Source organism: Nelusetta ayraudi, unplaced genomic scaffold (genome assembly GCF_046127955.1).
Source record: "Nelusetta ayraudi isolate G7.1 ecotype Tasmania unplaced genomic scaffold, CSIRO-AGI_Nayr_v1 ptg000007l, whole genome shotgun sequence".
Lineage (NCBI taxonomy): Eukaryota > Metazoa > Chordata > Actinopteri > Tetraodontiformes > Monacanthidae > Nelusetta > Nelusetta ayraudi.
This window is the reverse complement of record NW_027466057.1, coordinates 7,656,151-7,675,847: the sequence shown is the minus strand read 5'-3', so window position 1 is coordinate 7,675,847 and position 19,697 is coordinate 7,656,151. Positions and strand designations below refer to the sequence as shown.

General features: G+C 48.9%; 1 protein-coding gene across 3 annotated transcripts in view; it reads right to left on the bottom strand.

Moving 5' to 3' along the window:
• Positions 1-19,697, bottom strand: part of LOC142883463 (ryanodine receptor 3) — a 100,953-nt gene that overhangs the window by 45,725 nt on the left and 35,531 nt on the right. For 2 of the 3 annotated variants that reach the window (XM_076018362.1, XM_076018363.1), the window contains exons 1-8: positions 2,958-3,111; positions 2,313-2,460; positions 1,950-2,152; positions 1,579-1,753; positions 1,092-1,300; positions 472-671; positions 242-308; positions 2-162 (exon numbers count right to left, since the gene is read on the bottom strand). In XM_076018362.1, the coding sequence (XP_075874477.1) occupies positions 2-162; positions 242-308; positions 472-671; positions 1,092-1,300; positions 1,579-1,753; positions 1,950-2,152; positions 2,313-2,460; positions 2,958-3,110 (1,316 nt within the window). In that variant the 5' untranslated portion in view covers position 3,111. Of the gene's footprint in view, position 1; positions 163-241; positions 309-471; positions 672-1,091; positions 1,301-1,578; positions 1,754-1,949; positions 2,153-2,312; positions 2,461-2,957; positions 3,118-3,622; positions 3,707-4,624; positions 4,729-6,469; positions 6,575-6,907; positions 7,125-9,084; positions 9,278-9,693; positions 9,936-10,217; positions 10,352-11,401; positions 11,521-11,782; positions 11,879-12,918; positions 13,055-14,032; positions 14,214-15,048; positions 15,171-15,960; positions 16,126-16,662; positions 16,820-17,591; positions 17,667-18,390; positions 18,485-18,928; positions 19,029-19,697 lie in introns of those variants that run through there. The other variant, XM_076018364.1, reaches the window with a different exon arrangement.

The following is a 19,697-nucleotide window of genomic DNA, read 5'->3' as shown; positions in this document are numbered from 1 at the left end:
CCTCTCGTGAACTCTTCCCCGCTCGTCACCGAGCGTCACGGTGACCGTTCGGTTTTTACTCAGGTTGAAGTTGTTGTTGTAGTAGTGGTAGTCCGGAGTTACCCATCCAACCCACACGCCAGCAGGGTCCTGACCAGCAAAGACCCTCACCGAGTGGTAGTACTGGGAAATTAAAGACAGGACATTGGACGCGACTGCAGCCGAAAGGCGACTTAGTCGCGTTGTAGAAGCTTGTTCGTACCGCTGTGATGCTGCCGTAGTCGACGCGTCTGCTCTCTTCGCTGTGCCTCACCGACCTCAGAGGATACCTGTCAAAAAACAAGAGGGGAAGAACCCCTGAAATGAAAAATATTTCAAATCTAATTTGCTGAAATAATCCACGGACGGCTGCAGTGGTTCATGACGGGGACAAGTCAGGAATCGCCTGCAGCGAGGGGAGCCAATTCCAGGCCGTGGCGAGCAGCCGGGCACCTGTGTTTGACTTTGAGGGTGTCCTCGTCGTGCACTCCGTTCATGTCCGCCACCGGGGTGGATTTGAAGACGGAGTGGAACTCGACGGGCATGCTGAGGCGACAGAACACCGTGTCGGCGTTGCTGTTCTGGGTGCCGAACGTCTTGTGGGTGACTTTGAGACACGGCGGGCTGTCGACGGTGCCGTCGATCCTGGTCACCTGCGGGGGGGGGGGGGACACGGTGAAAGGGGTTGATAGTCGCTCAGTCAGCGACTGACGCCACCGCCTCCGCGATGTATACAATTCTTTGTATTTTTCTTCGAGAACAGACATTGGCATTTTTTTTTTTTAGAACAAGGTCACCAACACGGTGCACCAAGTAGCCCTCAATGTTAAATGTTGTCTTACTGTCGTACTAGTGTTGCAGAACTCGAGATCTTTTGACTCGGTCGGAGTGGACGGACTTGGGATTTTTGATCAAGACCGGTCAAAACTCAGCCAACACTACAATGGCAGATAATAATGGAAAAGAATCCAGCTGCTGCCGTCTTCCGCTCTGTTTGTGTGCCTCTTATAGAAGGAAAATGCTAACGATCCGATATATATTAAACAAAGACACAATGAATCCCATTCAGTCACCGCGATGTGGTTGTGGTCCTTCGGCACGTTGACGAACGTCGGCAGGCGCTTGCTGAACCACATGGTCACCTCCCGGTTCATGTTGACGGCGAAGGGCTCGAAGCCCTCCTGCAGGCCGCACACGGTGTAGTACTTGAAGGTGCTGGCGTCTTTGCCCAGGTTCATGCGACCCACCTGCGACAGGCCGAGGCTGCACACCGGAATGAACCCTGAGGCGGCAGCGGGAGAGAGGAGGCAGAGCACAAGAGAGGCTAAGAGCAAAAAACAGCAGGGCAGCGGAAAATCAATCCAGCTTTTTCAACAACAACAAAAAAAAAAGAGGAAAAAAAAGTCAATTTGCGGCTGCCACTTTAAATAATGGAGACTGCGTTTGACGGACAGCTCATTCTTTCAAAACAGCCGTCCCCCCCCCCTCTGCTTTCTTTGAAAAGATATCCTTTCTCTATGAAAGCAGAACCAACAGTTTGGTTCCATCACATCGTCTTACCGTCCTCAGTGTCAAAGTCGGTGAAGCACAGTTCCGAGCCCTTGGTGGTGATGAGGATCTCTCCGTTGAGGGTGAAGATCATGGACTTGTCCTCCATGTTGATCATGCAGCCCACCACGTCCCCGGCGTGCCAGCAACGGCCAAACAGGCGGCTGCCCATGTTGAGACAGTGGCCCTTCACACAGAACAGCAAGAGGACTTCAGTGAAACGCTCTGATGAGACCGCAGCCCTCGCGCTCGCCTGTCCCATCTCCTCTGCGTCAATTTCAACAATTATCTCTTCAGACGACCTCGGAGGAGTCAAGGAGGCAAATCTATCTCCATCCATTTGCCTTGACGATTCTATTTCTCTGAGCTCGTCTTTCACCCACCCTGTATCCGTCGAAGACGAAGGCCAGCTCGTCCGTGCCCAGCTCCACGTCGGGTTTGCAGCCGGGTCTGGCCCAGCCCACCCTCATGTCGCCCCCCGTCACGGCCTCGAACTCAAAGTACCACTTCCCGTTCTTGACCGCGTACGTGCGCTCCACTCTGAAGAAGCGCACCTTGTCGATGCTGACGCGCTCCACCACTTGTCCTGCTGGTGGGGAGGAGGAGGAGGAAAGACTCAACGTTCAACGTTTAAACACGTACAGCTGATCAGCCAATCGCATGGCAGCAACTCGATGCATGTCTATGTGGCAGTGGAGCTCTTTAAATGTTAAACGCCAGGCCGGCCGGCCTTAGACTGAACTCACCGCCTTCCTGGTCCGAGGGCTCGATGTTGTAGCCGTAGCCAATTAGCGTGCGGATAGCTTCCCGCAGGCTGTCCCTGTTGGACTTCTTGGTGCGCTCATCGAGCAGGACGTAGGGAACCAGGCGAGGGTTTCGCTTGCTCTTCAGATCCTGCAGGCGGGGAGGGATGGAGGGATGGAGGGATGGAGGTATGGAAAGAGGGAGGAGAAGGGGGAAAAAAAAAGGGTATTGCATTGCATCGTCTCATCAAATGTAATTGTTCCCACTATTGTGTCGGTGGCAGCCGTGCAGTCATTGGCTGTAATTGAGAAGTTAATCTGTTATTTATTGCCGCTGGCTACAGCTGTTCATCACTTCCTATATCATATCCCGCATAATTTCCTGCACGGGCGGAAACCGCAGAGTATCGCCTCGCCGTAATGTTATTTGGGCAGATTTGCGAGAGCTCAATTTGAAACTCATGCGCTGGCTATGCAAATCGGAGGCGTGTTTGTTTGCTCTCTCATCGCGGCGCTCTTTGAGGTCCCTCAACGCCCGAATGTAAACCGTAATGCATCCATCCCAAGCAGGGAGTTTTACACGGGAAGTAAACGAATAATAATTTTGGGGATGTCTGCTACAGCGTTGCTGCGTCAGTGTCAGTGTACCTGCTGGATGCCGTAGGTCCATCCCTGCTTGATGCGGTCTTTGGCCCAGACGTTGTGAGCGTTCTCTGCCAGTTTGTCCACCAGCAGCTCCTGACCAGGAGTCAGTTTGATGTCGGACAGGTCCAGAGGAGTCGGCTTGTAGCTGTTGGACATCATGTAGCTGCACGGAAACATAATAATAGCGACGATGATGTTGATGAGGGGGAGGCAATGTGGGTAATCAGGTCTGGCCGACCAACTGTTTGAGTCTGATAAAGATATGTTCTAGAGACAGACAGACAGACAGATAGATAGACAGATAGATAGATAGATAATGAAAATAATGTAAAAACAACAACACATCATTTGTGATTGCACAAGCCCTCATTGTACTTGTGTATTGTATTGCAAGAAATGTTATGTTGTCGTACTAGTAGCATTTCAACCTGATGGCTACAGTTCAAATTAGAAGTAACCGGGGGGAAGGGTCCTTTATAATGTTCTTCATCTTTGAGACAGTGGGACCTGTGTGTGTGTGGGGAGCACAGTCCAGACATACACTGAGTCTTATTTTCAAAATAGATATGTATGTTTTGCATGGCACAATCGTTGTGAGAAGGTCTCATTAGACCTCATTTAAGGCAATTCAGAGACAATGACAGTCAACATAAGCGTTCATAACTTGCTTCTTAGGTAGCTTGATCTTCTTCAGGGAGCTGTCGGCGTTCGGGTTGACGTGAACCACCCGACAGCCCAGTGCCAGGAGGGTCCTGTTGAGGGGAGAGGAGAAAAAAAAGCTGTTCTTAATCGTACCTATTTTTGCTTGCGCTGATAAAACCTGACAGTAATAACAGGGGAGTGTGAACCGTTGGAGCGGTGCAGCGATGGCTTCATTAGGCCTGTCCTCCCGTGTCAGAGGGGGGAAAAAAACACCCAGAGGACCCCAAGGGATGTGCTGGGCGTGTGAAGGGCTTTTGACAAATACTCTTCACACCATGCGAGAGGAAAAAGTGAGAGTGCAATCGCTCAGGGATACACTGGTGACGTCATGATGCGGCCGCCGCTGCCACGGGTTGAGATGAACCAGAGCACATCTCAGAGTTTCCTTTTTATCATTCAAAGAGCATTAATGCGGAGGCCTTTGGGAACAGGTCTCGCTCCAACCGTCATGGAAGAGAACCAGGAAAAGCGTTTTGTTTTTTTTGTTTTTTAATGTAAATGTTAGTGACATTTCACCGCATGGGAGCTAGTAGCTATCTTCCCTGCTAGCTAGCGCTAGTAGTGAGCGGCTGGCCAATCACAAGTCATGATTTACCACTAATGGCGAGCCACTGGCCTGTGATGGTCATGGACCTGAGCACTGCAGGAGGCGTCTCTAGTTTTCTGAATGAAAGTTGGCAACACAACAAGGAAGTGGGCTGATCCAAGGCAGAGCCACAAAAATGAATTTACTGAATCTGCAAAAGGCCCTAACGGGTCACAAGCAAAATATGTTTTTTTTTTGTTACTGACGTGGAGGGAGGCAGATTGCCTCGCAATGATTTTCTAGTTTTCTGTATAAAAAGTTTGGCAGTCTTCCACTTTCCCCCCCCACTCTTTACTCAGCCCAACACTCTTTCCTCTAGCTAACATAAAAAATGCACAGCTGAGAAAAAAATAAATAAATCCACCCTCAGTTCTCAACATACTTGAGCGTTTCTGTCGACATCTGAAGATTGTAGTTCTTCTCCGTCTCGGGCAGCTTGGAGAAATCCACCAGGCAGGGATGCTGCCTCTTATTGTCGTCCCTTATCTGTCGGGAGAGAGAAGATTGACAGAGGCGGGGCTTCATCTTTCCCTTTGACGCTGGAAGCTGTTAGCACAGAGTTACTTGCACGTGTATGGACGCTTTTCTATACTTATGCGTATGGAACACACAGCCTCGTAAGTCAGAGTCAGTGTTGTGAACCAGCAGGGAGGAAGGATGTGGGGGTGTGTAGATTAAACACGCAGGCTCCTGCTGGTTGCAGTGATAAGCCAGTCGGGTGGAGATGAATTATGAAAAGCGCAGAGGGACGCATGTTTTCTTGGGCTTTGTGACCGAACTACTGAGAGAGAAGTGTGAGAACCCTCCTCCAGCGGAACCTTCTGCTCAGTCAAAGGCGATGGAGGGCGTCTACCAAGAAAACATGCGCGGCTGTGTGTGTGTGTGTGTGTGTGTGTGTGTGTGCGTGTTTGGGTGTGGAGGCTAACGATGAACAATTTGGTTTGTTTTTTTTTAAACAACCAAGAACTGTGCAGGAAGTGACTTCCCTGGCAGTTCTTCCTCCACCACTAGTGTGCGGAATGGAGAGCAAATGAAAACCATGCAACCTTTTTTTAAAGCAGTACTTTTTTCCCCCATGTTTTCCTTCAACTGTGGCTGTTGCTTTAAATTATCACAATCAGCGACTACAGAGCGTACAGAGTGCAACCGTGTCGGTGCAACGCGGCTTCCTCTCAGCCCCCCCCGTACTAATTAGATAGAATCTAAACAATAATAAAAGGCAGGACTCTGATATCCATGTGGTCGTATCAGAAATGTTGTTGTCTGTTCATTCAAGGGCAAAACAGTTCACTTATTGTCCACGTGTTGACGCACAATAAACCAGAAATAACTCCCCAAGTGTTGTGGAAAGAACAGTGGGCCGCGTCTGCAGATTGGGAATACTTGACTTCATCCAAGGAAGACACAAGAATTCCGCATAACGAGATCCCATGGTCCAACTTGTCACTTGGTGATTGGCTTTTCTTTTTTTTTTTTTTTTTTTTTAGGCTTTCACAGTTCTTCTGACTTGTACTCATTTTCCAGTTTGAACAAAATCTCATTATCAACATTTGTAATCTTGGTTTTTGGCGACATCCTCCAGCAGCTTTAAAACCATGCATCAATTAAGTCTGAGCAATTTATTTCAGAATAAATGATGATGACTAAAGCAACATGGTTGAATCATCTTTGTTTTATCTTGGAGCTTGTTTCTTGCTAGAATGTTGAAGAAACTAAATGCTAACAGAAAAAAAATAAGAGGCAATTCTCTTCTATTTTTGGTTTAATGCCGTGCTGACACTCTTAAAAAAAAAAAAAAAACAGTTGTGCCCTTTAGTGAAACAATTTCAATTCATGGCTTCTACTAAAAACACAGACTACAGACAAACGGGAATGACTGTCTCGTTACATGGATGTCGTGGGAAGCGCCATGAGACGTGGCGGAGTGTGAGTCTTTCCACTTACCCTCTGTGTTTTGGTGTGAACCGCAAATTATAAAAGAGAAAGCAAGATGACGTACAGGCTTTGGATGATTCTGTTTTAAGAAAAAAGTGCTAACAAACTAATGCATTTCAAGCTGCTCTTACAACTCAAACATCTTCAAGATTAAAAAACAAAAAAACAAACAAACAAACAGTCTGCCGTGATGCTTCTCTCGCCACAAACATGGCCAAAAAAATGTTCATGGATGCCAGTGAGGATTTTTTATTTTATTTTTTTTCACCACCTGGATGCACGCGCTCCTCACCTTGCCGTAGGACCAGCCCAGCTCGATTTTATTCATGCCCCAAAGTTCGTGGATGTTCTCAGCCAGCTTGTCTCGAACTTTCTCCAAGTGGAGCGGCATGACAACCTGAGTGGGAGGCGGTGGCCAATAAAACAGTTGAGTGTTCAAACGTGTTAGAGATTTATTTCAGAGAGACAATTTCTTCTTGAGCGCTGAATGTTTTAATGAGCACAGAAACAGACTGAAAAAAAGAGAAAAAAAGTAGGGAAACAGTCTGTCTGGATCTCATCCTTGGGAAAACAGCTGTCCTATGGCTGAAATAAGCCCAATTATAATTGTAACCATTATACTGTTTTCTCGAAAGTTCGCTTTTGATTCGCATGTCATTTCATGAAAATGCACTAATAGGGAGCGCTGCTGTTTTTTTAGCGTTGAAACTATGCACGCGTCTTGTTTTACCTGACTGGTTTCAACAGGTGTGGGGATGAAGGAGGCCTGGGACAGGAGGTGAGCCGTGCCCAGCAGGTCTCGGACTCCGTCCACATCCCTCTTGTACTCTTTCACCGGCTCCACCTTCATCTTCTCTTTGGGCAGCAGGGCTTCGTAGCACGGCGCGTAGCTGGACGGAGGCAGGAACTTGAAATCGCCGTGTCTGCCGCCCAGCAGGAAGCGCACCCTGGTTTAAACACATTTTAAATAAAAGAGCCACAGAAAGAAAAAGTAAGGTAATGGAGGAAGGAACGGTGTGGAAATGCAAAGTGTTCACGTAACCCAGGCCGCTAATCAGGCAGCTGTCGAGGGAATGAATCAGCAACGGAAGGAAAAAAAAGAGGCGTGCAGCTGAGCGGAACAGCTTTTCACGTCTTCAGTCAGGGCTTCGCAGGCGGTGGATAGGTGGGTGGGTGGGTGGGTGGGGTGGGGCGACTCAGGCCATCGCTGGAGACTCTCCAGAGGCAGGCCAAAAATAGCGCTTCAAGTAGTAAGCTGTGACGCAACCCAAGCCCATTCTGACTGCAGACTCTCAATTATTGAGGAGCCAAAGATTTCAGACTGTCATCTCCTGCCCCCGGTGGAATCCACGGGAACACTCGCCCAGTTCACTGGGTCATGCATCCAAGTTAGGGGATGTCTGCAAGGAGGATGGTGTTCCGATGGCACATTCACAGTCCTCAGCTCAGCCAGTGCTTCATTCATTTTATAGCATATTTTTTATTTTAACTAGTAGTTTTAACTAGTTAGCTAGCGCTCAAAAGGGATATGGCTATATGGATGCCATGGATGTTGCAGTTCCTGTCCTATTGCCTTTGACTCTGCAGATCTCCAGAAAACAGCATAATTAACCCTCTTTTTACCGCCGATTTCAGTCTAATGATAAAACTGATACTTTGTTTCCATTTTCCACATGTTTGAAATGGGACAGAAAACAAAGTGGCCGCAAGAGGGTCTCAATTCAAACCTTGGACACAAGATTTCAAACTCAAGATCAAAGAAACACATGCGAGAAAACTGGTGAAAAAAATTAAGCAACAGCCAGAGAAATTCAACAATTGCAACAATATGTTGCTTTGCTGTTTGACCTTTCTGCAAATCCCTGAGTGTGCTGAGTCATGTGCGCAAAAAAAAAAAAAAAAAAAAAAAAACCCTAGAGTTCCTCTCTCCATAAGCTCTGGATGTGGTATTAAATGTGGAGAATTAATTTTCTTCGGGCCGTCAGGATTAAACTCACTCTCGAAATGCTTACATGACCCAAATAAAATCAGACTCTTCGCTATCAGGTGTCTCAGAGCTTCATCACAGAGCGAAAAGCTGCTCATACAAATCGCGAAAGTTGGAGCCCGGTTGCTGGAGCTTGAATTTTCATTTGAAAGTCTTGTCACTCGCACTATCTGTGACCACAAAGGCAGGCAGGATGGAGCGGCGTATTCCATCTTGGGCCAATCTCCGAGGCCCTGGGGATGAATGATTGTAGACTGGAATGAGGAGGCACATTAGCAGGAATTTCAAGCAGATATAATATGTCTGCTTCGGCCTGAAATGTGCTAGCTGCTAGCTCCTAGCTAGTGTAGCCGCAGCCTGAGATGCACTTGCACTAGTGCACTTCAGTGTAGTACACTTGTTGTGTGCTGCACTGCTTTAGACAGTGTAGTGTTGACCCAAATGTCAACTGTCACACTGCATTTACTATAATTGTATCCCTACTTTGTCTTCTTCTTCTACTGCTACTGCATTTTCAACTGTTTTTCAAGCACAGAAACCAAACACACATTTCCAATAAAACAAATTCTCCTACAAGAAAAAAATGAGTTGACAAACTGAGATGGATTCTAGGGTTAGCCAGCATGCTAACGCCAACGGATCACTTTTCCACTATGTCGCCAATATTGCACATTGACCACTCCATTATTGCACAGTCAGTTTTTCAAGGGTTTTGAGCGTATGAACAGCAAACACCATTTTCTCACACTCACGAACGCACTTGGGGCATTTGCGGAAGGTACATTCTGCTCATTCCTTTCAGTTTGAGCTCACCCCACCAGACCCATGTCCCTGCGGGGTACATTCATCATCGAGCGACACGATCGAGTAAGTCGGACTCGGGCAACGATCGGGAGAGACGGGGAGGAATAAACACTCACTTGACCCCCGCGGAGAAGCTGACGACTGGGAAGAAGAGCCCGTCCGTGTTGAAATTCTCAAACATGCCCTGAACCGGCTGCCCGTTGATCCTGAAGGAGATGCTGGGAGCGCCCAGGTCCAGGCAGCAGCTCACCACATCCTCCGAGGTCAGGACGTGCTGGTTGAGAGACGCAACCGCCCGCGGTACACGGCCTGTTTGGTGCACACACAGACACACGGACGTCTGTGTGAAATAAGGTCGAGTGAGTGATACTGACACACACGATACTAGCACACGTGAAAAGAATTGCCCGCTAGGAGAACACAACGTGGCAATGTCAGCTCATTCAAACGAATGAATGAATGAATAAATAGTTTGTTTTCTTTTACAATGTACGATTGTGAAATTGTGTTATTTTTGCCTATCCTGTGCAATCCATGAGATTACCCAGAATAACAGTAATACAAGAACATAAGAGAATAAAAAAACAAGAAAACAAATTAGGCATTAATTTATTCGTCTTAATTATATCACATTTCGTTCATTTTTCAGAATCATTAAATATTTTGTCCTTCAACAATTTCTTTAAAAAAAAAAATAAAGTCGACCCGTTTCCCCGCCCACTGACCTGACCAGAGGTGGAGTCCGTCGAAACCAAAGGAGTAGAGGTCGTCTCCGACTCCGTTGCCCCCCCACCCCTCCCCTCCACCGGGGTAGGGGGCGTAGCCTTTGGTGTTGGCCCATCCCACCCTGAGGTGGGAGGGCTCGCTGGTCACAAAGTGGTCCACCTGGTCAATCACCAGCTCATAGTACCACTTCTTGTACTGGGCCGATCCCTCGCTGACCCCGAGGAAGATGTTTGGTCTCATGCTGGCGGTAAAGACAGAAAAACATAAGTGAAGAAAAAAATATATTTTGTTTTTCACCAGATACACATTGTAAATTAACTCTTCCAGGACCTTGAAATTGATGTTTTTAGACATTTATTTTTAAACATTTATTTAAAGGTCCCACTGGGGGCAATTACTCATGCTGGGTGTATTATGTGTAGATTATAAAATGAGAATGATGAGTTTTTGGTTATGATAGATATATAAAATCTAATTAAATATATAAAGAACAATAATTGCGGCTCTTTAACAGCGTTCCAACCTCTGCACATCGTTGACCAGCTGGGTTTGCAGCAGCAGGTCCCTCTTGGGCAGCAAGTGATCACAGATCAGGTTCTGGTTGGTTCGTACAGCCACGCCGTTACACACACACAGAGAGCAAAGCACATCCAGGATCTGAAAGGAGATGGCAGCTGATGAAGAAGAAGAAACAACATATAGACACAACAGTTTCAAAACAGGGATTTTGTTTTCCCTGCGATCACCGGCCCCAATTTGAAGGCTGTGAATTTTTGTGAATTATTTTATTCATCATTTAATTATTATAAGGCTGATTTGCAACAGGAACATGCCGAACATGCCTCAGTTTAGAGTTTCAAAATAAACGGGCCTCAGCTGGAGAGCACACAAGTCCCTCCTTTCTCCTGCAGCACTGATCCAAATGATAACATCCAGACTGATTAATTTATGGCTCTCCACCCCCGATCTCATTCCACCGTCAAACTGATTCATTCACGATAAGCACATAGTGAAACCAAACCACCCTCAGCATGGAATGGAGGCCTGTGCACAAGCGGTTACGCACAATGACTGGACGCTGCCACTTGTGACTGGTTAGGTTTCCAATAAAACCAAACACGGCGGAATCAATTAATTAGACGTCAGACCGTTTAGAAGAAACGGGCTTTTCCTTTTTTTTTTTGGTTGCAAAGGTTGCATGGGAAGGGTCACTCTGTGAAGGTTGCGATTCAAACAAAGCATTTTTTTTTAGTAGGGCACCAACATTTTCTTTGTCACCCTTACTTCATCTTTTACAGTATTGGTGGAATTATCCATTTAAAGCAGTAGATAATAAAGTAGTACAAAATATCGCCCATGTAAAAAAAAAACAAAACATCATACCATATGTGTACTAAAGAGTTCAGTATGCAAGCTCACTAAATGAGGAAATTTGGGAAATCTGTTTTTATCCACAGCCGTGTTTTTTTTGAAGGTCATACTTTGCTCGCTTACATCCTGACTGTAATATTCTATCTTCTTCCACACTTGAGTCTACTTTCCTTCAACCTTGCACTCTTCTATCACTTTCTTTCAAGTGTACTTATGCACAATATCTTGGCTATTCCAACCAAACTGAGTGCAAAAGCCACCCGGCCGTGGCCTCTTCACACGCGTCAGCAGACCCCAGACTGACGGCGGACCGTGGCGTCCCCGCTTGCCGCTCACTTTGTGGTTGCGCCCGTGCTTGTACAGCAGTGATATGATGGATTTAATGTGTCCTCTCTGGATGATGTTGAGGGCCTCGGGGCTCTCGATTAAAATGCAGTGCAGAACCTCCAGGATGCCTACACAGACACAAATTCATCAATTAGTTAACATGCGCGGAAGGCAGCGCAGGCGCGCCAGAGGACACTCGTCAATGAGGCACGCAGTCGGTTTCGGTCTGTGGGGGAGGGGAGGGGATGGAAGGGAAGGGGAGGAGAGTGGGGGGAATGGGGGGGTGGGGGGCGGGGGGTATATTTTAAGAAGCAGGGAGCCGGTGGTGTGATTTGTCTTTTAACACCGTCGCGCGGCGGAATAAATGTTTGAGAGTGGCGACGGGCGTACCTGAGGAAGACTCCAGTCTCTCCAGCTTGCTCACCAGCCAGTCGAGGTTGTTGGAGAACTGAGTGCAGTTGTTCCTGTTCCCCCTTATCAGCGCGGCTGCAGGCGCAAGGCGAGAAGGATGACAAGCAGGGTTTAGTCTGTCGCCGCCGCCGACAGAAAATGAAACAATGTCGCGGACGAAACCTTTTTTTTTTTTTTTTTTCCTTAATTGACACCTTAATACATATTCATCTGGAAGAAGGTGACTCAAGGAGGGAGGAGACGTGAAAAAAAGAAACAACAAGCACATGTGTCCCGGCCTGAAAGCAGGAGACAGGGTCACCCGGCGAGGAAAAAGGAGCGAGGCGTCGCAAATCCACTTAGGGCTGCGCGGCGGCAGGTGTGCGGAGGAGGGACCGGCGGGGGGGGGGGGGCACGACGCAGGACGTGGCTGGAACTCTAATGACAGCCGGTGGGTGAGAATCTGCGCAAATAAGGGTGTGAAGGACATCTTTGGAGAGCTGGTGCAGAAGGGCCTGCATCCTCTTCCCCCCGAAAAAAAAAAAAAAAAAAACCCAGCAGAAGAAGGAAATGATACAGCCTCGCAATTTCCTGCCTGCAACCAAGCGAGCCTAATCAGTGTTTTTTATCTGATGGCGAAGGTGTTGGACGACTGAGAGAGGCAGGGCGGTGCGAGCGGATGAGCCTGCATCTGTCAGAACAGAGGCTCAGTGTGTAGAGGGTTTAGTGATGACACTGCGATGGCGGCAATTGGCATCAGCTTGTACACATGACAGCGTCTGGACCCCAGGACGTGTGTGTGTGTATGTGTGTGTGTGTGTGTGTGTGTGTGTAGGTACAAAATCCGTCCCGAGCTACAAGATCTGTCCAGGGTCTTACGGCAACTCTATTAAGACAAACAACACATAGATACAGAGAATAGAACAGATAGATAGATAGAAACATAGATATATAGACAGATAGAATCATATTCTATCCATCTATCATTCATTTGTTCGTTCTTCCGTTTGTTTGTTCCACCGCGATGTAGTTTGTCCTAACAGAGTTGCCGTATGTGACGTCGTTGGCAGTCGCCGGACCCCCGGACAGACGTCGTAGGCCCGGACAGATTTTGTCCCTACACCGGGTCCACTTACCCAGCAGCTCATACAGCAGGTTGAGAATGTCTTTCCACGCCGCCCCGGCCTCCGAACCGGCACACTCGCCAAAGTGGGCGGCGCTGTTGTAAACGTTGAGGCGATCGATGCAGTTGGAGACCAGCGTCAGCATGCCCTGACACGCGCACACACACGCACACGCACACACACACACACACACACACACACACACACACACACACACACACACACACACACACACATCATCATCAAGTGTTAAACACGTATTTATACTGGCCCCATCCTCCTTACGTCGACGACTCACTTTTCCCCGCAGCCTTTTTTTTTTTTTTGTGTGTGGCTTTTTTTCCCCCCTATTTGGTGGCTGTGTCGCGGTAATTTATACTACAGAGAAACATCCATACTAATAAGATATGCTAAATAGAGGGAGTGAGGAGATAAAATGGAAAATGGAGATGATTTATGCTGCCGAGGACAAAAAAAAAAAAAAAAAACATGAGTCAGCTCTCCACAGTGATGAATTGACCACCATAATGCCTTACGCCTACTATGGAGGAGTTGCCGTTTGCGTATGGAGACTGATAAATATGATGGGAGATAAATGGCTTGACCGGTCAAGACTGGTTTGAGCCAAAAGGCATCAGGTAAAAAAAACAGAAAAAAAAACGGAGGGCTGTTTTTATCAGGTAGGACCTGCGTGTCGCTGCAGCCTGTTATGTGTTGGATGGCGATGTTCAGATTGCAGGTGGGAGAGGCTGACATTTTTGTAATTGATGGAAGCAATTTAGGTCCTGGAGGCTTATCGGGGGAGCTTCAGCGCGCCTGCCGCCGCCGTGAGAAAACTTGCAACGGCAAAAAACCTGCTGACTCTTCGAGCGGCAACCATCCCAATACATGACTGCACACGAAAAACACACAGGAAGAAGAAGCTTCGGGATTCTACGCACTCTGTCTTACGTGCTTTGCTGTGTTTCATCTTGGATTTTTTTTTTTTTTTCCTGTCGCTTAGTTAACACAAGCAGCTCATGGCAGCAGCTCCGTGCGTTTAGTCATGCAGAGTTGGTGAAGACGACTCATTGAAGTGCAACACCAAACATCAGAGTGGGGAAGAAGGGTGATTTAAGTGACTCACTTCCTGTTTGAAAAGGTTTTGCCGGTTCTTGAGGGAGCGCAGCTTGATCTGCCTCTCCTCGTGCTCCAGCTCCACATCCGGGAGCTGGAAATAGGCGATGAGGTCGTTGAGGGTTTGGAGCACCTCTTCGATGGGCAACGAGAGCACTGCCCGATTCTTCAAACCCAGGCAGTCCAGGTCTCTGGGAGGAAGTGACGGAGAGAGACAGTTGGGGAAGGGGGAGGGCGGACGAAAGCTTTTCATTCATCAAAAATGCGAGTGGTAGACCGGGAGGCAAGGCGGCGGTGACTAACAATGTTTCGCCTACAGAGTCATCCAAGCTGAAACGCTGATTTCCGCCGGCCGGCTAAAAATAACCTCAGTCGAAAGCACGGGAACGTAGGGAGGAAGACGTATGCGTCACTGCTGGGGGTGGGGGAGGAGTTAGGGGGAGGAGTTAGGGGGAGGAGGAGGGGGAGGGAGGGCCAGACTCACACGTTCCCCACATGAGAGACGTCAAAGCCGGACCCCGGGGGACACGGCCCCCACTTGATAGAGAACGGAGGCTTCGCTTACACGCACCGCGGCTCCCTTCAACGCAGGCCGCCGCGATGTCGTGCAATGTTTTGCCATCCGGAGCCGCGTGAAGGAGCCGCGGAGGGGCCGAGGCTCACGGGGGCTTGGGGGAGATCCGCCGATTCATTTGTTCAAATTCCCAGACGGGTTGCGCTGGCAGCGCGGAGGGGATGTTACATCACCGTCCCGAGCGGACCCTCGCGGCGGCACTTTCACCACCTATATTAATTACGCTTTACAAATGATCATCAGCGTGTACAGGCGACAGCTCATTCCGCCGACCGCTCTAATAAAGTGACTCCAGACAAACGTGGACAATAATTTGGCCTAATGGGGCAGTTTGCGCCAGCGAATGGCTGCAGGGTCGGGGGAGGGGCGGGGGTGGGGCGGGGGCAGGGGCGGGGCGGGGGAGGGGGGATGAGGGGGTCATTAGGGTTCAGCCGCGGCGAATGGCAGCGCACCTGATGAAGCGGTTAAAGAGCAGCGTGGTGTTGCGGATGATGCGCGCCGCCCGGGACTCTTCGTGCTGACAGCGCTGCAGGGTCAGCCCGTCGTCCATGTGACCTTCAGTGTGGAGGCACGCCTGGAGGTGCGGGCGGGAGGGGAGAGGCGGGGCCAGGACGGAGGGGAAACACAGGGTTCAATGTCAGAGTTAATTGTCTTGCGCGCAGGAAGCAAACCACGTTTCCCTGTGCTGGGGAATTCTTTCTGTGCTGTCTACAATGAAAGCTGAATAAAACACGCACCACCAGTCAGAAGTTTGGACACAAAATCTCGCGGGACGAGATTTTACGAGAATTACGTTTGTTTGCAAAACCTTTTAGCGGTGTGTGAGAGGTTTTTCAAAGTTTAGGTGTCTCCATTACCAGTTTTTCATTGCGATACCGTGTAATTCTGCTCACTTTATCAGAAAAGTAGACCAAACAGAAGAAGTAAAATCCGTTTTTTTCATTTCTAGGACGTTTACTGGCAGACCCACGTTGTTTAAGTGCACTTCATAAAGAAACACTATGAGGGCCCTTTACAATGTGGAAGCCTGTGACTGTTTCCCGCCTGCACCGACCGGCAGCGTGCCTGGAACGCAGGTGCTGACACTACAGGCTATCTGGCTTTCTGTCGACACGGAGGGACAAGTTGTCACACACACCATTACACACTCACCTCTATCACTTCTGACACAGTAGCAACAGGGAGCTGGTTTATATTTAGCCAGGGGAGAGCGATCCAGCCGGCAAATCATCTTTACCTCATCGACTCATTAGCCCAAAAATAATTATCTGCTCGGCGGCGCCCGATCCATTTATTAATCTTGTTTCGTCCGTTTGCCGCCTCCTGACGTCAGAACGGCACGAGGTCGGCGCCACGCCACTCACTCGTCTCTTGAGGGGACCCAGGCGGGCGGACTTGACGTCGGGGGCCTGGTAGGAGAGCCACAGCCCCGTGGCCACGTGCATGATGAAGCAGAGCGAGTCGCCGTACTTGATCTCCGCCACCCCCATGCCCTCGATGTCGCGCTTGGGGCTCTGCTCCAGCTTCTCCTGCGAGGAGGCGAGAGGAGCAGGGAGAGGAAGACGGAGACGTTAAAGAGACGTGGTGGATTTCTCCAAAGTCGACCTCGTCTGCCGTCCGTGCATCCATCCATCCATCCATCCATCCATCCATCCATCACAGCGATGCCAGTTCATTTCATTGGATCGGACACACATATGGCAGAAAAAAAACGGACCTATATGATAAATGACTTTACCGCTGTTCCATAAGGGACGCTCTCAGACCCGCGTCTAATTGCCTCGCAATCTCTGGTCACATCTGGAAAACTCCATAACGCAGAGTGAGGGCAAATGTTCAATTTGGTCCGCGAGCTCAGCCAAATTAACCTCCACGACTTTCGCTTTCACTGCTCCCATAATTCCCATTGTCCTGTGAAATACGCTGATTTTTTTTCCAGTCCGGTGGGACTGGGCTGTTCCTGTGTCACTCTTTTTTTTTTTCCCCCAGAGGTGCCGCAATGAGCGAGTGAGTGAGTGATTAAGCCCGTGTGACACACAGGTCACCTTGAGGTAAAACGTCCTCACCTTCGACGCTCTGAAGCAAAAAGCGGTGGCGACAGTGTCGGACCTCTCCCGGTCCTGCAGCACCAACCCCTTGTCCTCTGTCAGCGCCAGGTAGTGGCCCGTGGTCAGGTGCCGCAGTCGGAACGCTTGACCCCATCGGATGTGGCTCCCGCTCCAGCTGCCGGGTGCCACAGTAACGACAAGTGAGAAACAGAAAAAAGGCCGTCTTTCATAACCTCCGTTGGAACAACCTCTAATTTGTTGATCTAAAACGTCGCCGCCAGCTGTTAATTAGCCAGCGTGCGGCACGGTGGAATAATTATCAAATAGCTGACAACTCTCTCTAATTGCGCACTTTGTTCCCAATCAGGAAGCCAGGGTCAAAAGGAGAAAGAAAAAAAAAAAACACGTGGCAAATTGGTCAAATATTGGTTTCGACAACAACAAGAAGAGACAGAAGACAGAGGGGAGACAGAGGGAAAGGGAACGCACATGGATACACACTGTTTGTGGTAGTGTTTGATGGCTGTGGCCATCAAACACTACAGACAATAAATTAATTTTGCCATTTCGTGGCTCAGCTTTTCAGAAAATGTTTGCCAAAACGCACAACTCGGGAGAGTAGCCCTTTGTGATGTCACAGAGGGCACACCTTGCCATGCCCAGCCATGCATCTGACCCTCCCCTGAGATCGTCTGGCAGATGTCTTGCTTCTGTTTCCATCCAAGCACGTGGAGGAGCAAACAAACCTCGATATTCAACCTAGAGCTAAATGTGCTGTTTTACGGATGGTTTGCAGGCTATTCACTGCATTTGAGTCCGGAATGGGGAAAATATCTTAAAATTGCTATAATATGTGCCCTTTAAGTACCACCTGCTGAAACAAACACGTTGCACAGAAAGCAGGGGAGCGTGACGCAAACAAGGAGGAGGAGAGAAACTCAACCCACCTGATTCGGAGCGGCTCCAGTCTCCACAAGGACCTGGCCTTGGCGCCGGCTTTACCCGTCTCATAGTTGACTATCCTGGGGGAGGCCAGACAAGCATGAGTAGGTGGCCTGTCTGCAGACACATTAGACGTCTAGCCGCCGTCGCTACCGGTGACGATGCTGCTGCTGCTGCTGCTGCTGTCAAGGTCATTCTCCCTGACTCACAAGAGCACTGGTCCTCCATTTGTCACAGCGATTTTCATCGGGGGAGAAATCCAGACCTTTTTTTTTTTTTTAAGTAAACACGCGCTGACTCATAAGCTTTCCGTGTACTCCTGTGACGACGGCATCGCATCCCTCAAAGAGGAGACAAGCGGCGCCGATAACCCACAGCTAAACTGTCTATGAGAGATACGGGTGACTGGGCGAGCAGATAAAAGAAATCAGTCATCAGCCCCGGGGGCGAGAGCCCGGACCGTGTTCGTTTTGGCCCAGAAGAACGGTGAGACCTTTGAAAAGCCTCATCTGTCTGTCTGCTGGAGAGCAGGAGAAAAACTAAAGCTGCAATTTATATAATCCTGGCCCCCTCATTTGCCGGGTTCTAAAAATAGATCTGCGTCTCTGTGTGTGTGTGTGTGCCCCCAGGAGGTCAACATGTCTCCTGGAACCGTCCCCCGCAGCCTGAACTGGAGGCCCATTTCAAGCCCAGTTTCTGCACCTGCTCTTATCTTTGTTCACGGCGAGCAGCCGCACCACGGCACACAGAAATAACCCAGCAGGCGCTTCTTCTCGGACGCAAATTGGAAAAGGTTGGCCTCACCTCTGCTGCTCCTCGCTCTGGTCGGAGCCCGGGATGGCCACCACCTCGTCGTGCCCGTGGAACAGCCGCATCACATGGCCGCCCAAGAGGTAGCCTGTTGGAGAGGGAAGGAGAGGAGAAGATTTAGATTATAGCAGACTATTGCCGAAGTGGTGAAATCATCTTGATTACTTGGTGGTTTTAGTGCTTTTGGTGACAATGATGTGTTTTCCCGACAGCCAGAGATAAAAGTCAGAGCTTTAAATTCGACCCGGCAAAAAAAAACTATCAGAATTTTTTGCATAATCTTGCATGATCGTTAGAGTTTTTATACTTCACTTAAAGCAAATGTCAAGTAAAATTTGTTGAATGGCAAAACAGAGAAAAGTCTTATACGTTCAAATAAGCATGAGACAATAATCAACTCATCTGACACATGATTTATTTAAAAAAAAAAAAAAAAAAAAAATGTATTGCTTCCGTTTGGATAATGTACTTTTGTACAGGTGCAAAACAAAAGATGAAGAAAATAATTTGCTTGGACATTGGAAACCTTTACCTTCCTCTACGTTGCTACCGGAGCAAATTGGATGAACGTTCCACAGCGTTTGCATGAAGGAAGCGTCCACCTGGATGTTGCCATTGGAGATGGACAAGTGCTGCGAGGAAGAAGGAAGAGGGGCAGATCGGATCATATCGGGTGTAAATCTAAATCAAAATACTTTTGAAACAGTCTTTAACGACACAGTTGTGGGTGGTCAGAATAATCGAGGAGACTTCAGCTTATTGTCAGCATAGCATAAACACGCCATTTTAGATGACGGTCCTAGCGTTATTATTATTAGGGTTACGGCCCCTCGCGAACACACACGTCTATGACCGATTGGTCGCGTTCGTCCTCCGGGCTGTTTCTGTGTGGTTCGCACTCTCTGAAAAAAACATTGTGGCAGCTGTGTCCTAATCATCCACTCTCCCCGGAGCCACGGCGCCGCCCTCGGGTGCTGTCGCCATACACTGCTGCTGCACGGGCGACGGCAGCGGCAGATTGACATCAGTGGCTGCGAGGCGGTAGTGGTCATCTGGCGCTGCCTTGGCGGCCACTAGGGGGTAAACAGCACCTGGCTGCTGTCACTGGCTCCATGGATCACAGAGTGACATGTTTCCCAGGGGGGAACGGAAGCGCGGCGATGTGACGCTGAGCTCAGGGGGTTGGGCGCTGAGGCGCGGCGTCGTAATGGCGTAATAAAAGTTGCGTAATGCAGAGAGGGTTGGTTGAGAGGTACGACGGGAATCCATCCGTCTGTTTTCTATGGCCGCTTACGGCTCGT